Below are 19357 nucleotides of genomic sequence, written 5' to 3'. Positions count from 1 at the left end.
TCTAGAATGATGGATGGTGCTCCCTCCAATACTTGAGATGAGTTGGGAAGTTGGGGGGGATGAGGTGGGGTGGTGATCATCCAACACCCTGACCTCAGTAATGCTCTCGTCACCAAATGCAGTGAGATCCCCACAGCAATGCACCTCCAGAATCTAGTAGAAAGCCTTTTTCCCTGGACAATAGAGACAGCTACTCCAGCAAACATCATTTTAAATGCCCTTGATTTCAGAAGATACAATGAACAGCCAGATGCCCCAATACTTTTGTCCATATACTTTAAATGCCCTCAGAATCAGATATGCTGCTTGGACAGGATGCTGAGAGCATTAATTCCTCATAGTTTTCTGAACTGCGGTTACTGCCAACTCCGCTCTGTACATGATGTAACTCTACTACACTGTGTGGAAAGTCTCCAGCATCGGAGGATAACTGATGACTGTTTCAGACAGCACCATTCATTCATCCCAACTGAAGCAGGAATGATTTTCAATAACCTCCTAATACATCAGCTGCAGAGGTGTCTCCCCAAACTGGTAAACATTGGTTTATTATATGCACCCCTGAATTATTCAAAAGGGGTATACTGTTGCTGGGAAGCGGCAGCGCCTCAGGCAACCTTTACATTGGTCCTTTAGACTTTCATCTGCATGCCCGTGGTAGCACAGTGTGAGGTGTGCACAGTGAAAATGCTCTGCCTGCAAACAGATGATTGAAGCAAAGGGCAAGAGAGTCAGGGGAAGACGTGTGTGAAGGTGAAGGACAAAGCAGGAGTCGAAAAAACAAGAAGAGAAGAAGAGAGCGGCAGTCCGAGTCATTTGGCAGCGTCTCTGTGTCTTCCGGTAAAAGGGGATGGGGTGGAGGGAGGGAGAGAGAGAGAGAGAGGGGGAGAGAGGGGGAGAGAGAGAGAGAGAGAGAGAGAGAGAGAGAGAGAGAGAGAGAGAGAGAGAGAGAGAGAGAGAGAGAGAGAGAGAGAGAGAGCGGCCATAAAGGACGCAGAGAAAAAACAAGAGAGCTATACAGTGATGTCCATAAGTTTTTGGACAGGGACATCATTTTGTCATATAGAACAATGGATCTGAAAGGGGCAAGCAGTCAAGATGTGATTGAAGTGTGGACTTACAGCTTTACTTAACGAGGGTTAACTAAAACATTGCATTAATTGCTTGGAAACTACAGCCATTACTTTACATTTTGCATTTCCCCAAGCTCAAAATTATTGGACAATTGCTGGACATTACAGTTGCATGGCCGGAAGTGTGGCCAAAGCATCTCAAAGCGGGAAACTCTGATTACGAAACTCTGAATACGAAACTCTGATTTGCCATCAGCAGTCGGAGCCCCAGAGAGCACAATTGACCTTGAGTCAATTTTTGTTTTCTGAGCAGGCAGATGTCTCTCTCTCTCTCGCGCTCTCTCTCTCACCACACATCACTTCAGTGGGATGCTGGCTGGCACGGGCATCTGCTACCCGATGCTTTGGAGCACTTTCCGCTAAGTGCTTTGACCTAAAGAGGTGGTGGCTGGTTGCGTGTGTGTCAGTCCTCACCCTCTCAGTGTCAGAAGCATTACATGTGTGGGGAGGGGGGGCCACACTGGCCCTTGAGGTTATCAGGAGCAAATTTGTTCTCTGATGATGCCACAGCCATCCGTTGCTAGGACTCTGAGACAGCATCACTGGCCATTCTTCTCTTCCATCACTCACAGGCTGACTGGTATTCCCATGTCATGCTAGTCAGCGCAAGGGTCAGGTGTTAATTGACATAACACAATTGGCAACATATTCAGCTGTACAATCACATTATGTTTGAGGCAGAAACATTCAGTGGCGCTTCACATGTATCAGAGCTAAGAGGGATAGCAAGAGATAGAGACTCCAATCAATGAAATCAGACCACCCAATCTAATCAAGACAGCATGTTTACGCTTACCGAGCGCAACTGTGACTTTAACATGGCTAAATTTTTAAATATTTAACTGCTGTGTGTTGTGCGGGAGCACAGTAGACAGGGCTTACACAGGCTACTCTGTGTTTAATGCTTTAGAAAACGGTCTGTAATCGCGGGTGCAGAGCGCTCAAGGCACTTTCAGATGCAGTGAGTTACACACACTTTGTTTCTCTCTCAGCTGTGCTTCAGTTGTGGCTGCTAAGCTCAGATTAAAATCACAGTCAGAATTGATGAGAGAACTGTGTGACGTCCATCATAGGCTGCAGACGCTTTATCGGCTCTGGCTTTGGGAAGCCTATGTTTGAATGCATGAGCAGACGCCTTAAAATAACTTGCTTGCTGAGCAGGTTGGTACAATATTGAGAGTAGTGGATGACGTTAGGCAGCGAATGTAGCCAAGCAGGCAGCTTTGCGTTTACGCACACAAATCCCATTACAACACATGCTCGGCTGTTTCAGGATGAGGACTGCTAGATCCAAACACAATCTGATCACAAACATGGTTTCACTGGTCTTTTAAATGTGTATATGGAGAAGATTCAGATACAGGGAGCTTTTTATTGCCAATTGTAAACAGCATGAGTCACAGCCAACAATGGCATAGCCAGAGGGGTGGTTGGGATGGCACTGACTATCCCTGAAATCTGATTGATGCTGTGGGGGTGCTCACTCATCTGGAAGAAAGTTCACTGCATTACATTAATGCATGCCAGGCACCAGTAAAAGCAGGCTTTGAGAAACTAGAGCTGGTAATCTGTAATGGCAGTATTGCCACAAGGGGTGACTGACCTGAAATTGGCTGTTAAATGACTGTAACTATATGTACAACCAAAAAGTAATTTGTGGACACCAAGTAGCATTCAGCTACTTTTCAGATCATCTACCTAATAGTGAGAATAACCACCCTTCTCTTGGATGAAACTAGCAAGACATTGTGGCAGGTGATGGAAGGTGTTCATTATAGAGGTTAACTGCTAAACAGTGGAGTGCTGATTGCGCTGTATCACTCGCCCGAGTCGTCACCCCCCCCCTCAGGCATAAATAGTACACGGTGCACCACTGTTATGCTGCTGGGAGGCACTCAATGTGAGATGTCCCTTCTCGGTATGCCTTCAATACGGCGGCTGTAGAACATCTCATGAAATTAGTGGTTTCAGAGATGCTACCACCCTTCGCCTGGAACCTTAGTATCGTGCCCTTCTGGACATCCGTCATATCATGTCCTTTGCCCAGGATGATCATTCTGCATTCTGCTACAACTGAGTGGTGTGCTCGCTTATTTATACATGCAGCAAACCCGGGCACATGGCCTGAGTTCATTCCAAACCAGGGGTGGTTGTAATATTCTGATATGCCCGTGACAGTGGGCGAAGGCTGGTAGCATCTCAAAAACCTCCAGCTTCGTGGGATGTTTTGCTGTAGTTAAGGCTGCAGTGTACTGAGAATGGACATCTTGCGCACTGAGTGCCTCCCAACAGCATAACAGTGGTGCCTCATGGGCTATTGCTGTGATAGGGGAGCCACGACTTCTGCGAGTGGTACAAAGCAATTGACACGCCACTGTGAAGCAGTTAACACAAACACCTTCCATTACCTAACTAAGTCCATACCACTACGTCTCGCTAGGTCATCCAAGCCAAGGGCGGCTATTCCATTATTAAGCAGGTGGTGTACTGACCAATGACAATACAGCTCAACTTATCTACATCTATCTTTCACCCAATGGCTACCCCATTCGTACAGGTCTAGAATCACCCCTGAAAGCTAGGCTAGACAGAGGGAGACGGGTAGAGAGAGAGAGAGTGTGAGTGAGTGAGTGAGTGAGTGAGTGAGTGCACCACAGAGACGGAGTGAGAGCGTGCGAGATAGACATGTAGACTGAGAGCTAGAGAGGCTTTAAACAGGCAGTGATGGATAAATGAAAGGGGAGCTGTCAGAGTTCATGTACAGTGATGGAGCGCTTTGACCGCACGGCTTGGTTACACCACAGTTGGGGACAGAGAGGAAATGTGCTCAAATGGGTGTCTTGGCCAGCGTGGTGACAACGCCAAAGGACTCAGCAGCTTCTCCTCCCCTCCTCGGTCCAATTCCTCAATCTCTCTCGCTCACTCACCTCAGTGAAATGGAAGATGCATGTCTGTACAAGCATAAAAGGCTTCTCCATTAAGTTTGGGGTCACCACAATCAACTCCTGTAATCTAGCCGAATCAATCCCAGTTTCATTTGCTTAATGTAAGTCCATTGATGGTCCATTACTCATGAGAGGCTAGAGGTGGATTACTTAAGCTTCCAGGAAAACCCATATCGGACTGTGGGGCTAAATGACTATTAATGGCCACCAGCAGCCCAGGCGTCTTTCTTATCCACTCCTCCACTCTCCCTTTGCCTCTGTTCCTGCCTCTCTCACCCTGACACACTGGAATTAAGTGTTTTTTATGAGAAATGTATCCATATAATAACAGGAATGGTGGACGTACACTATATGGACAAAAGTATTGGGACACCTGCTCATTTACAGTATCGAGGGTATTTTTTTGTTGAACTAACTGTCTCTACTGTCCAGGGAAGGCTTTCTCTTACATTTTGGAGTATTGCTGTGAGGATTTGATAGTGTTCAGAGTATTAGTGATGACCCAAAAGTATTGGATGGAGCACAATCATTCTAGAGAACACAGCTCCACACAGCGCAATGCACCTGGCATTAGGCATGGTGCCAATAGGTTCGCATTCTATATGCTCTAGAGGGTCCTACTGTATTTGCAAAACTGAGTGTGTGCATTTGCACAGCCGTGTCTGCAATAGGTGCAACTCTAAACTGTTTTGTTAATATAATGCAAATAAACAAATAGAAGATATAGTAGCAAAGGATTGTGTATCAGCCCCTAGAGGCCCACTGGTGTCCTCTAGGGGGAGGCCAAGTAACCTGATTGGGACATCCCCATTGACACTGCTGCCCCTTTTGTCTTTTACGCAGTAAGTGCATTTTGACAACCTCCTCCACTGTCGCCATGCTTCTTGTAGTCAGAACCTATTGCACTGCCCTCTAGAGAATGTACTGCTTAACAACTATGCCAGTATAAAGGACGCCTAGAAGTATGCGGACAGTGGCGGTTACATCCGTACATAAAGGGAGCATAAATGAGCTTTATGGACCTTTAACCAGCTACATATCAGTGAAAACCACAACTCAACACTTTTAGGCAGTTGAAAGCAAGTTTTCATTTCCCCTCAAATAAAACGCTGAAAGTAACAACCCTTAACTTCTACCTCTGTATTTGTGTATTCACTGGAGACATAAATAACTAAACTCTGTGCCAGCTCCTTGCTGCACTGACTCCCTACAGGCAACACTGCATGAAATTGCCCTTGCATCGAGTGGACGTCTATATGATTTCTTCTGAGGCTGCGTCTCATGAGAGAAAAGTATTATTCAGGTCGGAAAATGTTCAATTTGAGAGAGATTTTAGTAATGTGTAAGACAAGGTTTCACACTCACTCTTCCACCCACACACCCGTACACATCACGTTTTGAGAATGATCGGCTCAGTTAGAATAAACAGAACTGCATGGTTCTGTAGTGCTGGTAGGAAAAGCTGTCTACTTTTAAGAAGGTTCAAAGCTTTTCAGGTACTTTGTGAGTTTGGCATTTCGGTTAAAGTTTGAAAATAGTTGCTGTGTTTAACTGCGATTCTACACTTTTAAAAATAAAGGTGCTGAGATAAAGGGTTTGTGGACCCATTTTTGGTTCCATTAAAAAACATTTTGAGTCGTGAGCATAAAGAATCTTTTTACAATGAAGACTTTGTGAACCAAAGACAATTAATTCATTGACGCTGCAGCAATGTTGGTGTGGCGCAACAGATAACACCACTACCGGCCAGTAAGCTACTACACCACGTGGAAGACTGGGGTTCGTAAATATGCATTCATAATTCATCATTTTGAGGCATTCTGAAATATTCTCAAAATAATAATCTTTGGTTTTGGTGGGGTTTACTGTGACCTAAAACAAAGTTGTTGCCTGGACAGATAGCATAATTTTTAAATTTAAAGGAAATTAAATGTCTATTTTTTTAAACCCCAAAACTGTTACATAACAGTCTAGGCTCATTTTATTCACGTCCTCCCAGACCACCAGCAAATGCTCAAATGGCACCAAAGCTCTAATACAGTACTACTATAATTACTAACAGAGACAATTATCAAAGCCTCACTACACAGTAGGCTCAATTTTGGAACGGACCCACGTACCTTCCACTCCGCTGATGCACTTCACTCTGTCCCGCACCTCCACGTTGTACCCTTCAAAGGACATGAAGACTCCGCTGGGGTTGTAGGGCTCTCTCTGAGCGTACACCTTGGAGTAGCTGTGGGAGAACTCAAAGCGGTCGTAGCCGTCATATTGCACCACCTTGCCGTACACTTCAAAGTACTTCTCCATCCAGCTGAAGGGCAGGTAGACCTCGCTGCCCTCCCGACGCCCTTTGATGGTGACGTCGTCATTGATCAGGCAGTCGATCTCTTCGTATCGAACTCCTCCGACCACGGGCGGCGGCTCGGGGGGCTGGGGCTGCTGCTGGAGGCCGTCCGCCCTGGGGCTGGGCGGGAGCAGCGGTGCCCGGGGCAGGAAGCGGAGCGCCTTCTCATTGGTGCACCTGTTCCACAGGACCACAGTGACGAGCGTCAGCAGAGCACAGATTACTATCAGGGTCTTGTAGTGGACCCGGGCCGCCAGGCAACGCATCCTCACGGCTCACCTGAGGAAGATTCGGAGAGAACACACACGTTATATATAGTTAGTCCTATATCCTACTATACCACAGTTTGTTCCCCACGATCTGGTGGCATTTCACGTTCTGCTGTTGACAGGCAATCAGTAATTCAGCTGAATGAATTGGATGCATATCTACATTATATTAAGCATAGTTTAAAAGGTCCAATCAATATCATTCCTCACTGCATGAATACTCAATGAATGAGCTCTGAAAAAAGGGGAAAAAAACTTGATGTGTCCGGCACCTCAGCATACGACTCCCAGAGTTCACAGCTAGGCATACTGAGGAGCTTACAGCAAGAGAGTTGCAGAACAGCCGCCAGCGTTAGCGAGTTATTATTCGACTTGCTAAATTTGTCTTTGAGAGAGAGAGAGAGAGAGAGAGAGAGAGAGAGAGAGATAGCAATCTGTTGCTCTAAATGCAGACTACGAAGACTGGCAGGCGTCTCGGGGAGAGGTCTTCAACAGCACGGGATCATTTTTCACGAGCAACCGAATTACAGCAACTTCCCTGACAGAGGCCGCTTACACGCCAGGCCCAAGTTACCCACCGGGCTCCTGATCCTCCAGCAGTTGTCAGTGACTGTTCCCAGAGCGGTTACTATGATAAGGCAAGACGAACAACGCTCTGGAGAGATTTCAGGCGCCTCGGAATTCATCTCTCAACTGTAAAACAGCAACTCTCGGCAAACAATGCCAATCAGCAGGGGCGGCTTCTCGCTCCCGTCATCTTTCTGAAAAGGCCTGGAATAGAAATCAATAGGCTTGAACAGCGTTGCCTCCCACCATTGCTAATTACCGAGCCGGCTGTGGCGGCGCGGACACGCCGATGACAAAGGCACGGCTGCACGAAAATCATTAAGGCTCTACGGCGTAGGCTAAGCCGAGCCTAAGGTCGGCAGCCAGAGAATGAGCATCAATCGCACAATGGACTTGATCCATCTAGGCAAACAAGCAGCGCTGTACGCACTAAATTAAACTGATTGACCCGGGAGGCTTAGCGAAGGTGTGACTGAGGCTTAACTAAGAGTAGAACAATCAAGAGGCACGACAGGAGTTTGTGCCGTTTGAGAGCACGGCATCCTCATATTAATGTGCATGAGGAAGATTGAGCTGCCGCAATTCCCATCTTCTAAACCGCGCTCTCTCTGAAGGAGTTTGCTTTCCCCTCTGCCAGACCCCCAAGCCATGAAATATTGCCTCATAAAAAAGGATCACTCATATTTGGTGGAATGACATCGCATATAGGGAAGATGAAAGATCGGGCCAGACAGAGTGCACCCTCTTCCTCTTTCCCCTTCCTCTATCTCCTTCATTTCCAGCCGTACTCTCTCCATCCTCACTCCCCACCTCTTGCTTATCTCATCCTCACCTCTGCTGAGGCTGCAGCGAGGCAGCACACAGACTGACTGCACAGTGAAAGATAAGCAGCTCGTCTCCTTTCCGACGACTATAAATAATTTGATCTTTTTACAGCTTTCTCAGGAAAGCAGGCAGAGTTCAGACGGCACCACTTCCTGAAATGGGAGGGAGGCTAAGAAAGACAGTGAGCGCTAGGGCACGCGCTACAGAGCCGAAGCCAGGCCGGGTCGCTGGCAGACGTAACCCCCTCTGCTCCCACACATCATGGTCCGGGCCAGGCAGCCCAAGCCGAGAGCGGGCCGCATCTGCGGCCGTGTTCGAGGATCATTTGTATTCAAATCCACTAATATGCAGGAGGTATAGCTGAGCCCTGTGTAATCCCGAGATCAGACCCAACTACAGTTGTGTCACACAGATGTAATCCGCCCATTTAAACAAGTTGCAGCGTGGACTCAATAGAAGAGAAAACTGAGTCCTAGTGAGAGTTTTACGCACTGGAACACGGGATGAAGAGACGAGGGCTTAGCCTCGGTTAATTTAGGAGCTATGAATAATTATAGTCTGAAGAAGGGGGAAGAAACTTCAAGCTAAAACGGGTTGAAAGCCCTATAGCAGGAATGGAGCAATTCAGGAGCTATCAGCTATCAGGAGTTACATTGGAAGGAAGTGACACCAACCCACCCCTGAGAAAGCATGGCCAATTGTGCTCCCTCTGACTCTGCTGATGGAAGGCAGCATGACCCACTCTGCTAAATACAGCACCAGCTCCTTAGTTCACTCGTAACCCCCCCCCCCAGTGGTTAGATATAGCGTGGATCACGCAAAACCCGTGGACACAGCCACCTTATGCAGACTTTCCTCTAGTATCTGCCCTTTTCTGCCCGTATGAACACAAAGCAAACCAGGACTAAAGTATAACAGTGTATTGGACTAAGAGAGCTGAACTACAAGTGGCTGACAGCAGCATGCAGCTGTGTAAATATTACCAGGTTGACTGCATTAGCGTGCCTGTGTGGAGATTGTTTTAGGGAATATCTGTGCTATGTAGTAAAATGGCCTTTAGCCCCATCCACCAGCCTGAGTTTCATGCCACCTGTCAGTTGGGAATCCCCAACCGGGCATAACAATTCATGATCCACAGCAGAACTGGTGTGCAGTGTGCAAAAGAACTGCAAACTGCGACTGCAAAAGAGGCACATCAATCTGTAAGCAGGCCCCGCCCACAAACCCTATTATTATGCACTCTCCTAGGCACCATCTTGACCAGTCAACAGCCACGTCCCTCCCACCCTGCAAACTCATCAGTCGGATTCATGCCCTGGTCCGCCTTCTCCAGGCTTATCGATCAATCACCTTTTCTACCTTAAACCCTCCCTACTACTTCAAGACCCAAGACCAGAGTTCACATATGGGAAAAGCAAGAAAAAAAAAATGCAACCAAGCCCCCCCCCCCCCCCCCCAAATTATGGCTCCATCACCCTAGGCTGCAGTCCTGTGCTGGCACCCTGGGTTCTGGGAACAGTGGGAGGTATTGTGGGCTGGTAATGGCCGCCAGTAGGGGGTGTAAGGATGGAGCTGGCACAGGGGAACTGGGAGCAGTGAATGCAGAGCTTTCAAGCACGGATGGCACCACCAGTCTCACAGATTCACTCCAGAGAATCCATGCTTGTCCCTTCCACTCAAGCCTGCAGTGCACTCTCTATACACCCAGAAATAATGCAGAGAGGGCTAAGGGCTCTGGCTATGAATGCGGGTGTATGAATACAGAAGCTTGTGTTGACAGCTGTATTGTTTTGGAGACCCTATCATGCAAAACGGGAGCGCCACGGCAATCACAATCAATTTCGCTCAGGGGAATAAAAGATGTAGATAAGGGCCAGCTAATTAAGGGACTTTATTATGAAGTGCAAACTCACCAGAGAGTACAGGCTGATCGTTTATCCCAAAGCAGAAGTTTCATCACGAAAATTAAGGGTGTTACAATGCTTTACTAAGGTGAAACTATATGCTGCTATTTTTAAAACTCCAAAACAGGCCTACCACTGGGTACCAACTTCTCATATCATAAAGAAACTCCAAACCTGTCTGTCACTGGAGAAACAGAAGTTTTGAGGTTTAATACATCGTCTTGTGCTCATTAAAACAGCACAACACTGTTAACCTCTTAGAAGCCGGCACTTTACCAGAGACTTCAGTATTTACAAAAAAACATTATGAGGCCCAGGAGACAATGAGCCTGGTCTTTGAGCCATGGCTATTTAGGGCCAGTATGGTGGTCTCTCATTTCAGCAGTAGGCTGTTTGCCAAAAGATTGTACACTAGCAGCTGTGCCGCATTGTTAGCATGTCTGGGATGGTTTGGAAACGTAAGAGCCATCGGAGTTCAATGCTAATTCAGCACAAGCCCATTTCAGCAGCAGGTCACAGCAGTTGTGAAAGGTTGCATTTGGACAGTGTGAAAATACAACATTTTCAAGAGAGAAGGGGTTTGACTGCTGTCATTATCTGTTAGCAGAATCAGCATTTTGGATAGACTCCAAAGACAGATAAAAGTTTAGAAACCATTAGGGACACGAAATCAATTGACTGTTAAACTGGTATCTGATAATGTACAGTATTTCTTGGACTCTGGAAACCGTTTTGTAAACATTTATAAATAAATGCTACATTTGTTCGTAATGTTAATTCACAGGACACAAGCATAGTATCCATCTGCATGGGTAGATATGAATATGGCACATGGGGAAGGGGGCTAAATATGCACCAAGTACATCATTCTACACAGTATGAAAAAGGGTGCATCGACTATAGCTGTGCTATACAGACCTGTGCACATGACGAGGCAAAGAACCAGTAATACATTTCAATGATTCGCCACAAACGTACACATTGTTGCAGGTTCATATAATTCACAATTAGTTATCTTAAAAATAATCAGGTTTTATTATAGACGTTGCATACTGAACAAATGAAACTGAAGTCAAAAATGAAACTGGAATTTTGTTTTAAGACATATAAAATAAATGAAAATAATTAAAAAGATATGTATATATAATTTAATATTTTACTTTTCCAATATGTAATAATTCCAGACATATTACACTCAACCCAACAGTCAAAAATGTAATAAAACCTATTGGTAAAAATGATATTACATGAAATATTACATTAACAGTTAAGATCTTGTCCAACATTAAGTAACAAGTTGATTTGTCATGGTTCTATATGGAACCACAGCCTTCAACAGCCTTTGAAGAAGCTCTTTTTAGGGGTAGAAGTTATGCTCTGGAACAGGTGACCAGAGTCCAGAGTTGTGCTGGTTCTATATAGAAGCACTGCCTTTCCCAACCCTTGAAGAGAACCCGTTTGTAAAGGTAGCCGCTATGACCTGGAACACGTAGTCATGGTTCTATGCAGAACCACTGCCTCAATTAAAGAATCGCTGAAGAACTTCTTCCTAGAGGTAGCTATTATGCTCTGCAACAAGTCTACGTGCATTACTTACGTTCTCCCGAACTGACAATTAATAGAACAGAATTCAATGTTTCAATCTAAGCGCTTCTTGCTACGCTTCAGCAGCTCTCAACTAGTGGAAATGTCACTGGATGGCACCAAGGACAAGAGCAGGTCCTCACAGGCTCCTCTCAGTTGTTATTTGACTGGTCTGCAGCGGCAAGAGCAGCAGAGTATGAAAGCACACTCCGGTGGTGCAGCGGTGCCCTCAGGGCGGACGGCAGTCAGGCTGTCGGAGCTCAGGTGTGTCAGCTCTAACTAAACTCCTGACATTTTCACTTCTCTGACTCAGTGTGGAGGGGGTGGGGGGGTGTAGGGGTGGGTGGAACAGAGAGAATCAGCGTCTTCCGCTGCTGCTCTGAGGCTTGTTATCACTCAGAGCCAGGCGGGGGCCGGATGAGGCAACCCTCCTCGACCTAAACAAAGAAAAGTCGAACACATCACTATTTTAAAGGTTATCGGTGGGCCTGTTTACACGTCCTGCAATCTATAAGGTTGAAAATCTCTCCCATCTCCTGTTTGTTGGTAACACAAACAACATTACCAGACTCATTAGAGAGGCAAATTTAATACTGGCAGCACCGTGCCAACAAGAAGCTATTACTGGTTTCCCTTTGTGGCGCAAAGCAGACTGCAATACCCACAGCGAACACACTGATAATGCTCTTTTGAGTGCCTGCACGTCATTTAGACTAATATTCATTAGAAAGGCAGTTCAGATGAGCTCCCTTATCAACATACCCATTTAAATTAACAGATGCGCTGCCACACACCGATACACACACACCCTTCAACACACTACCACGGAGACTAGCATGCTCCCTCAATACTAGGACATGCAGAGGGTCGATGCAGTTACTAAAACATCCGTACTGTAAATACAGCCAATCATTATGCTGTAGGGATGAGATGGCTTTGTACTGGTAAATATGTCAGGCAAACATTTTTCATGTTTTATGCAACTGATGTTTTAACAGGGTTATTGTTGAATAGACTGGAGTTCAAAATGAAACTATGACACTGGTATTAAGGCAGAGAATTGCAGCATTAACTCAAGGTTATTCGTACTTTGACTAAATTACAATTATTCCACAGATATTTTCTACAGAGACATCCCTCCTCCCTTCTCAGATGACCATGATCAGTTGCAATTTGTTTATCAGTTTCAATACACATAATTAACTCCACAGTCCATACAGTCCATATATGGACAATAAACAGCAACAACAGCCTGCTTTTTAGATCCAAAAAAGCTAATTTAAAAAATTATAAAAAAGAAAAGTTTATCCTGCTTTTGTTGGAGTAACTGTCTCTATGGTCCAGGGAACAAGACTTTCTACTAGATTTTGGAGAAGCTTTGCAGAGTTTTTGATTGCATTCAGTAAGAAAAGCATTAGTGAGGTCAGAATGTTGGATGATCTCCACCCCAACTCAAAATCCAACAACAATACCCCTCTATCCCATGACTGCCATTAGGCATAGTGCCAACAGGTTCATGTTCTATCTGCTCCAGAGAGTCCTGTTCTATTGGCGAGTATTCTCTACAGAGACTAGACAGGCTGAGTGTAACCACCATCTAGACACAGTCCACAAGCAATAGACGCTTGTACCCACCATCCTAATACAGTCCACAAGCAATATACGCTCATACCCACCATCTACATACAGTCCACAAGCAATAGACGATTGTACCCAGCATCTAGATACATCCCCCAAGCAATGGAAACCTATAACCAAAGTCTAGATACAGTCCCCAAGCAACAGAAACAACGCTCACTATCTAGACACAACTATCAAGCATTAGACGCTTATACCCAACATCTAGACACAGCCTAGATACACTAGACGATTATACCCAGCATCTAGACACAGCCACCAAGCAATAAAAACCCATACCCACCATCTAGACACAACTACCAAGCAATAGACGCTTATACCCTCCATCTACATACAGTCCCCAAGCAATAAAAACCCATACCCACCATCTAGACACAGCTACCAAGCAATAGACGCTTATACCCTCCATCTACATACAGTCCCCAAGCAATAGAAACCCATACCCACCATCTAGACACAGCTACCAAGCAATAGACGCTTATACCCAGCATCTAGACACAGCCACCAAGAAAAAGAAACCTATACCCAGCATCTAAATACAGCTACCAAGCATTAGACGCTTATACCCTCCATCTAGCACTCTGCAAACTGCACACCTAAATCACACACTGTTGTTCAGAAATGGTTGCTAGTATTGTCTTGCTATACTTCCTCTATGACAACATTTAGGCTTGAAGAAGATTGCTACTGCTACCACGGTTTGCAGCTACGCTACACACATTTATTATAGATAACCATATGCTACATTCGGTTTTCCACCATCCTATAACGTCAACAATGTAGCAAGCAGTTGATGTTGACATCTTACTGCTACTGACAAATCTGTGGTCGTCACAAATCCAGGCTCAAATGCCACATCTAGAAGCAGCCCTAGACCATTTAGTTAGATCTCTTGAGAAACTAATTATGCAATAACACACAGCTGGCCAAGAAACCACTGAGCAGCCCACTGTCCAATTATTCACAATCTTCTGAGACGTATGCAGCACATATATAAAAATAGGCTGCAATTCCTATAGGATTTATTCAATTCAGACATAAATGCTCATTTTGTTGAGGCCTTCTGGCTATCTATAAAAGCAATGAGCTAACTGTAGATCTTCATGAGCAGTTTTATAAATGGTGTTCTCATTAGTTAGATTAAGAATAAGAGTACTTGAATATAGCACACTCCTATATTGTCTCTCTGACACTCTTAACATAAAGGTGCTTCAAACGTTTTTTTTTTTATAGAAGAACCACTTTTGGATCCATAAAGAATGTGAAAAACCTCAAGTGAAGGTTATTCAGACCATTACAAGGTTCTTGATACCCACAACTCTCCATTACAAACACGGTTCCTTATGGAAACGAAAGATCCTTGAGCCACGCCAGAGCAATGGTTCTGGGCCTAATCCTGTTCTGTATACTGGTCAACAATAGATTCCACAAACAGCCAATGAGGAGAGAGCATGAAAAGTAAATGCATCAATTAGCAGTAAATAAAGAAAAGGTAAAGCAGCTTACATCCATGTGTGGCAGAGCTTTTAAATAAGGTAGGTATGGTGAGAGTACAAATGAGCTCCCAACTCACACAATGATCACACCTTGCATACACATCCCTCACCCTTAACACATTTTTAGTTTATGGTTTCAGCGAAAACAGAAGTGAATACAGCAGCAGCAGCAGCAGCAGCAGCAGCAGCAGTTGTTCCCTGCTATAACTCATTTATGTTGTGTGTATTCCCAAGACGTTTAGTGTGTGATCTCCAATATTTTCTTCAGGAAAAGAAATCTGCAGAAATCAGTCAGATAGTGTGAGATACTCTAGATAATCTTTGAGGACTTCAAAAAAGCATGTTCAGCATTCAATGCTTTAGAGTTACTAACTAGAATACTCTTATTTTATTGTAAAAATGTAGAACTCAAAATAATCTGCTACTAAGGCTAAATACACCCACAGAGTACTTTATTAGAAGGACGTATTTTAGCAATTACCCAATCAGTCAATATCGTGGCAGCATCCAGATACGGGCCAGCAGATTCAGAAAACGTTCAACCATAATGATCAACCATCAGACTGGAACCATCAAAACACACATGATCTCAGCATGACTGTTGGTGCCAGAGGGGCTGGCTTGAGTATTTTTAGAACCGAGGATCTCCTGGGATTTCCAGCGCAGCAGCCTCTAGAGTTTTACTCTGAATAGTGCAATGAAGAAAATTCATCCCGGGAGCTGCAGTGAGGCTGCAGTGGGTACAGGCTAAACTGGACAGTTGAAGACTACAAAGACATAGTCTGGTCTGATGAATCTTAATTTTTGATTAGGCACATTGATGGTAGGGTCAGAATGTGGTGCCAACAGTATTATTCCTTGGACCCAACTGACATGGTGTCAACAGTTGAGGCTGGTGGAGGTGGTGTAATGGTGTGGGTAGTGGTATTTAATCTCTAGGCACCTCCTGATTTGATGGCGATTCAGACAGCTTATTTTTCTACACAGTGTGACTCTACACATCTTCTATTCCAATAACTGCAATAATTTCATTAAAGAGAGCCAAACGCTTCCAAATGCTAGATTTTGGTATTAATGGCCCAAAGTGTGACAAGCAATTTTCACTGGAAGGTCACATCTCATCTGAGTACTGTTGCTGACCATCCCATGAAGACCACAATTCACTCCTCTAATCTTCTGACGGCTTCTCCCAGAATGATAATGCACCACCTCACAAAGCAAAAGATGTTCTTCAATAGTCACCAGATCTGAACGCCTTTGGGATGTGTTTGAACAGGAGATTTACAGCATGAAAGTGTTCCTGAAAAATCTACAGGAACTGTGACGCAATCATGTTAACATGGACCAGAATCTTAAAGGAATGTGACCAACTTTCCATGCCACCAATAAGCAAAGCAGTTCAAAGAGACCCACCAGTATTGGCGCAGTATTCGTAATACATTACTTGACGAGTGAACCAGCCCAAAGCCTTCCTTCAAGTTTTTTCCTTCAGCCAGACATTTACAGAGTATGTGGTTATCTTTTAATTAGCCCAATATAAAAAAAAAAAGAAAAAAAATCCCTTTCCTAAATAAGGCCCAAAACAATTTTTATTACAGGCCAAACAAAAAACAACAAAAAGAAAATCCACAAAAGTCCCTTCAAATTAGTAATGCACAATGAAACAGTTTTTAATATCTTCTCAAGCAGGGGGCGGACAAAGAAAATTGCTTTGAAGCTAATGCCCCTCATCCAATTCATCAGGAGTCAGGGGATTAAAGCTGTTATTACCAAAAAGCTTACGATATTACGGCCTGGGAGGGATTAAACACATTTCTCATCAACTGAAGACGAGAGGCGAGAGAGAAACAAACTGTCCGATGGAGCCATTACGAAGCGCACCCCATTTACTAACAGTCTGAGCGAGTTCACTTCCGCCTGCATCAAGACTTGAGAGAGAAATCAAGCTTCGGCCGGGCTTAGCCTAACAGAGGGCTCTGAACGTAGTGTTTCTTAGCCCTTCAAGGCCAGGAGATACACACAAGCACTGAGGAAAAAAGCTCCAGCACGGAGAGGTGATTCATAATAGTTTCCGAGAGATGACATGTTGGACCTGCAGGGAGTGTGAGGATTATATTTTAATCACATGGGCTACACCATTCTACAGCCCCCGTCATTTTCTAGCAGGAGAAACCCAACAAAGCACCAATCTGTACTAATTAACAGAGTTTTTTCTTTTTCCAGTCTTGGCTAGTCCTCGTTTTCGCTTTGCTCCCTTTGGAGAACCTCAATCTATAAAAGATTAAGAGGACTGGGGCTAGGCTCGAGGCTGTATGCGCGACCATTTTTCTTCGTTGGCTAGGTTGACACACACAAACTAAAATGAGTACAGTAATGCAGGAGTAGGACTTACGGCCCACAGAGCATCCTTACCCTGCTCCATTCACCAGTGAATGCTTGTACGAGCCCTCATCATCTCCTGTGCCGCTGAATCGGTCTTCTGTGCTAGACCATCTGGACAGGTGCTCCACAGAGTTTCCTCCCAACCTGCAATGAGGCAAACAGACGTTTTCATACACTGAAGTAATTACGCATACAACCCCCAGCAGAGGCATGCGCTAGTTCAGAACTATAGGTGGTGTCCAAAGAGGTGTAATGGAACCAGCAACCCACCCACTGTTCGATTCACTATTCTGGGCTCAGGGGGTAAAAAAGATGGAGACTTCAGCTCTGAGGCAGTAGAAGCATGGTGAATGAGATTTGCACTACGACGACAACCTACTTGTACGTGTTTCTGCCATTCAAAACAAGGCGACCACTGTTCATGAAGCATCATCATCATCATGTTAACAGTCAGTCGTCACCAAGATCAAATTAAATCGCCTCATCACCCAGGCCTGCAACACTGTAAACCTTTTCCATTGAATGAATGCTCACAGATATTGGCCCAAACTCAAGATGTCACTTCTTAGCCACCTCAGGCTGTTTACTGGACTGTGTGATTGGGTTAACTGGTGTTTGCCCTCAAGAATGAATAAGAGATTATGTAAAGCAGGGCTGATGACAAAGTGAAAATAACAATATAATGCTTGTAGACACTTTCACAACACACACTTTAAGATGTAGAAGTCTGGGAAGTGAAATGTGTAATTTATTTATCCACTGCAAACCCTTTAAGAATTAACATGAATCCCATATAAATCACATTTTGTAACATAAATAAATAAATAAGGGCCTTAAGCATAGTCAGCTACTGTGATTCACATGTGTACACATCTAGAAGTATTGATACCAATGATAAAGTCTTCTTAAAAACATACTACGACACGTATCCGTCACATGACTCCCGTCCGCAACACGGAAGCAACATGGAGGACTCCCAACACCGAGCGAAGTGAGTAACTTGAGCAGATTATATAAATCATTCATTAATCATAATCAAAGCAAAATGCTCAATTAACCGGAATACTAATTTGAGGTCACATCACCCAGCACCTCCAATGATGTACTCAGAAAAGTGTGCAGTGACTGACAGTTGTGGGAGGAACCTGAAGTTCAAGCACAGTACATATTCTGGACAGGGTGGAGGTCAGAGTTTTGAGAAGGCCACATTTAAAACTCTGCTTAGCATTAACCTGTTCTCATGTGTTTGGAGTCATTGTCCTCTTGGAACTCCCAATTGTGTCCAGGTCCCAACCGTCTAAATGACTGACTGAGGTTACGCTGGCCAATTCTAAAGTAGTCCTCCTTCATTATTCCATCCACTTTGTGCAATGTACCTCTGGAAGCAAAACAGATCCAGAGCATGGTTCTACCACCACTATGCTTCACAGCTCGTACAGTGTTCTTGGAGTTAAATGACTCTTCTTTACACCTCTAAATATTCCTCTGGTCACTGAAACCATACCACTTTTTCTTTTATCCGACCATAAAACATTTCTCTTAGAGGCATTTTCTTTGTTAATGTAGTAAACTTTAAGTGAGCTATGAGCTTTAGTAAGTTAAGAGGCCTTTCGGCACCAATAAATTAATTATGGATGGAAAAAGTGGATGTATGTATAGTTCTGACCTTTTTTTTTTTTTACATATATGTTTCTGATGTATTTCAGAAAACCTGCACAAATCTAGCCTTTTCCTGTTAAAGAAGTACACTAATATGGACAAAAGTATTGGGACACCTGATTATTCATTGTTTCTACTAAAATCAAAAAGGTATTAAAAAAAGAAAACATCTTGCTTTTGTTGAAGCGACTGTCTACTGACCAGGTAAGCCATTCTACAATATTTTGGGGCATTGCTGTGATTTGATTGCATTCAGCAACAAGAGCATTATTAAGGTCAGGATGTTGGATGATCACCACCCACCTCATCCCAAACGTACTCGATTGAGCACCAAACATTGTTCCAGAGAGCACAGTTCCACTGCTCCACGGCTCAATGCTGGTGGCTCTACACCCTTCTAGCCCACACCTGGCATTAGGCATGGGGACAATAGGATATGTTTATCTGCTCCAGAGATTCCCATTTTACTGGCAATACTTCTCTACAGGCAATGTAGAGAGGGTGTCCACAAACATTTGGACATATAGTGCATGTCGTCACTCACTGAGCTTCAGAGAAAAGAACAGTTCAAAGAGATCAATAAAAACTTGATATTTCCATGATCTCAA

At 44.4% G+C, this 19357-nt stretch overlaps 1 protein-coding gene across 2 annotated transcripts in view; it reads right to left on the bottom strand.

Moving 5' to 3' along the window:
* The window catches only part of glceb (glucuronic acid epimerase b), a 70535-nt gene that overhangs the window by 15267 nt on the left and 35911 nt on the right, over positions 1-19357 (bottom strand). Inside the window, exons 2-3 of one of the 2 annotated variants that reach the window (XM_072671500.1) lie at positions 17101-17234; positions 6199-6704 (exon numbers count right to left, since the gene is read on the bottom strand). In XM_072671500.1, the coding sequence (XP_072527601.1) occupies positions 6199-6691 (493 nt within the window). In that variant the 5' untranslated portion in view covers positions 6692-6704; positions 17101-17234. The remainder of the gene's footprint in view (positions 1-6198; positions 6705-17100; positions 17235-19357) is intronic. The other variant, XM_072671499.1, reaches the window with a different exon arrangement.

The sequence above is a fragment of the Salminus brasiliensis genome, chromosome 25 (assembly GCF_030463535.1).
Source record: "Salminus brasiliensis chromosome 25, fSalBra1.hap2, whole genome shotgun sequence".
Taxonomy (NCBI): domain Eukaryota; kingdom Metazoa; phylum Chordata; class Actinopteri; order Characiformes; family Bryconidae; genus Salminus; species Salminus brasiliensis.
This window is presented reverse-complemented; position numbering and strand designations above follow the sequence as displayed.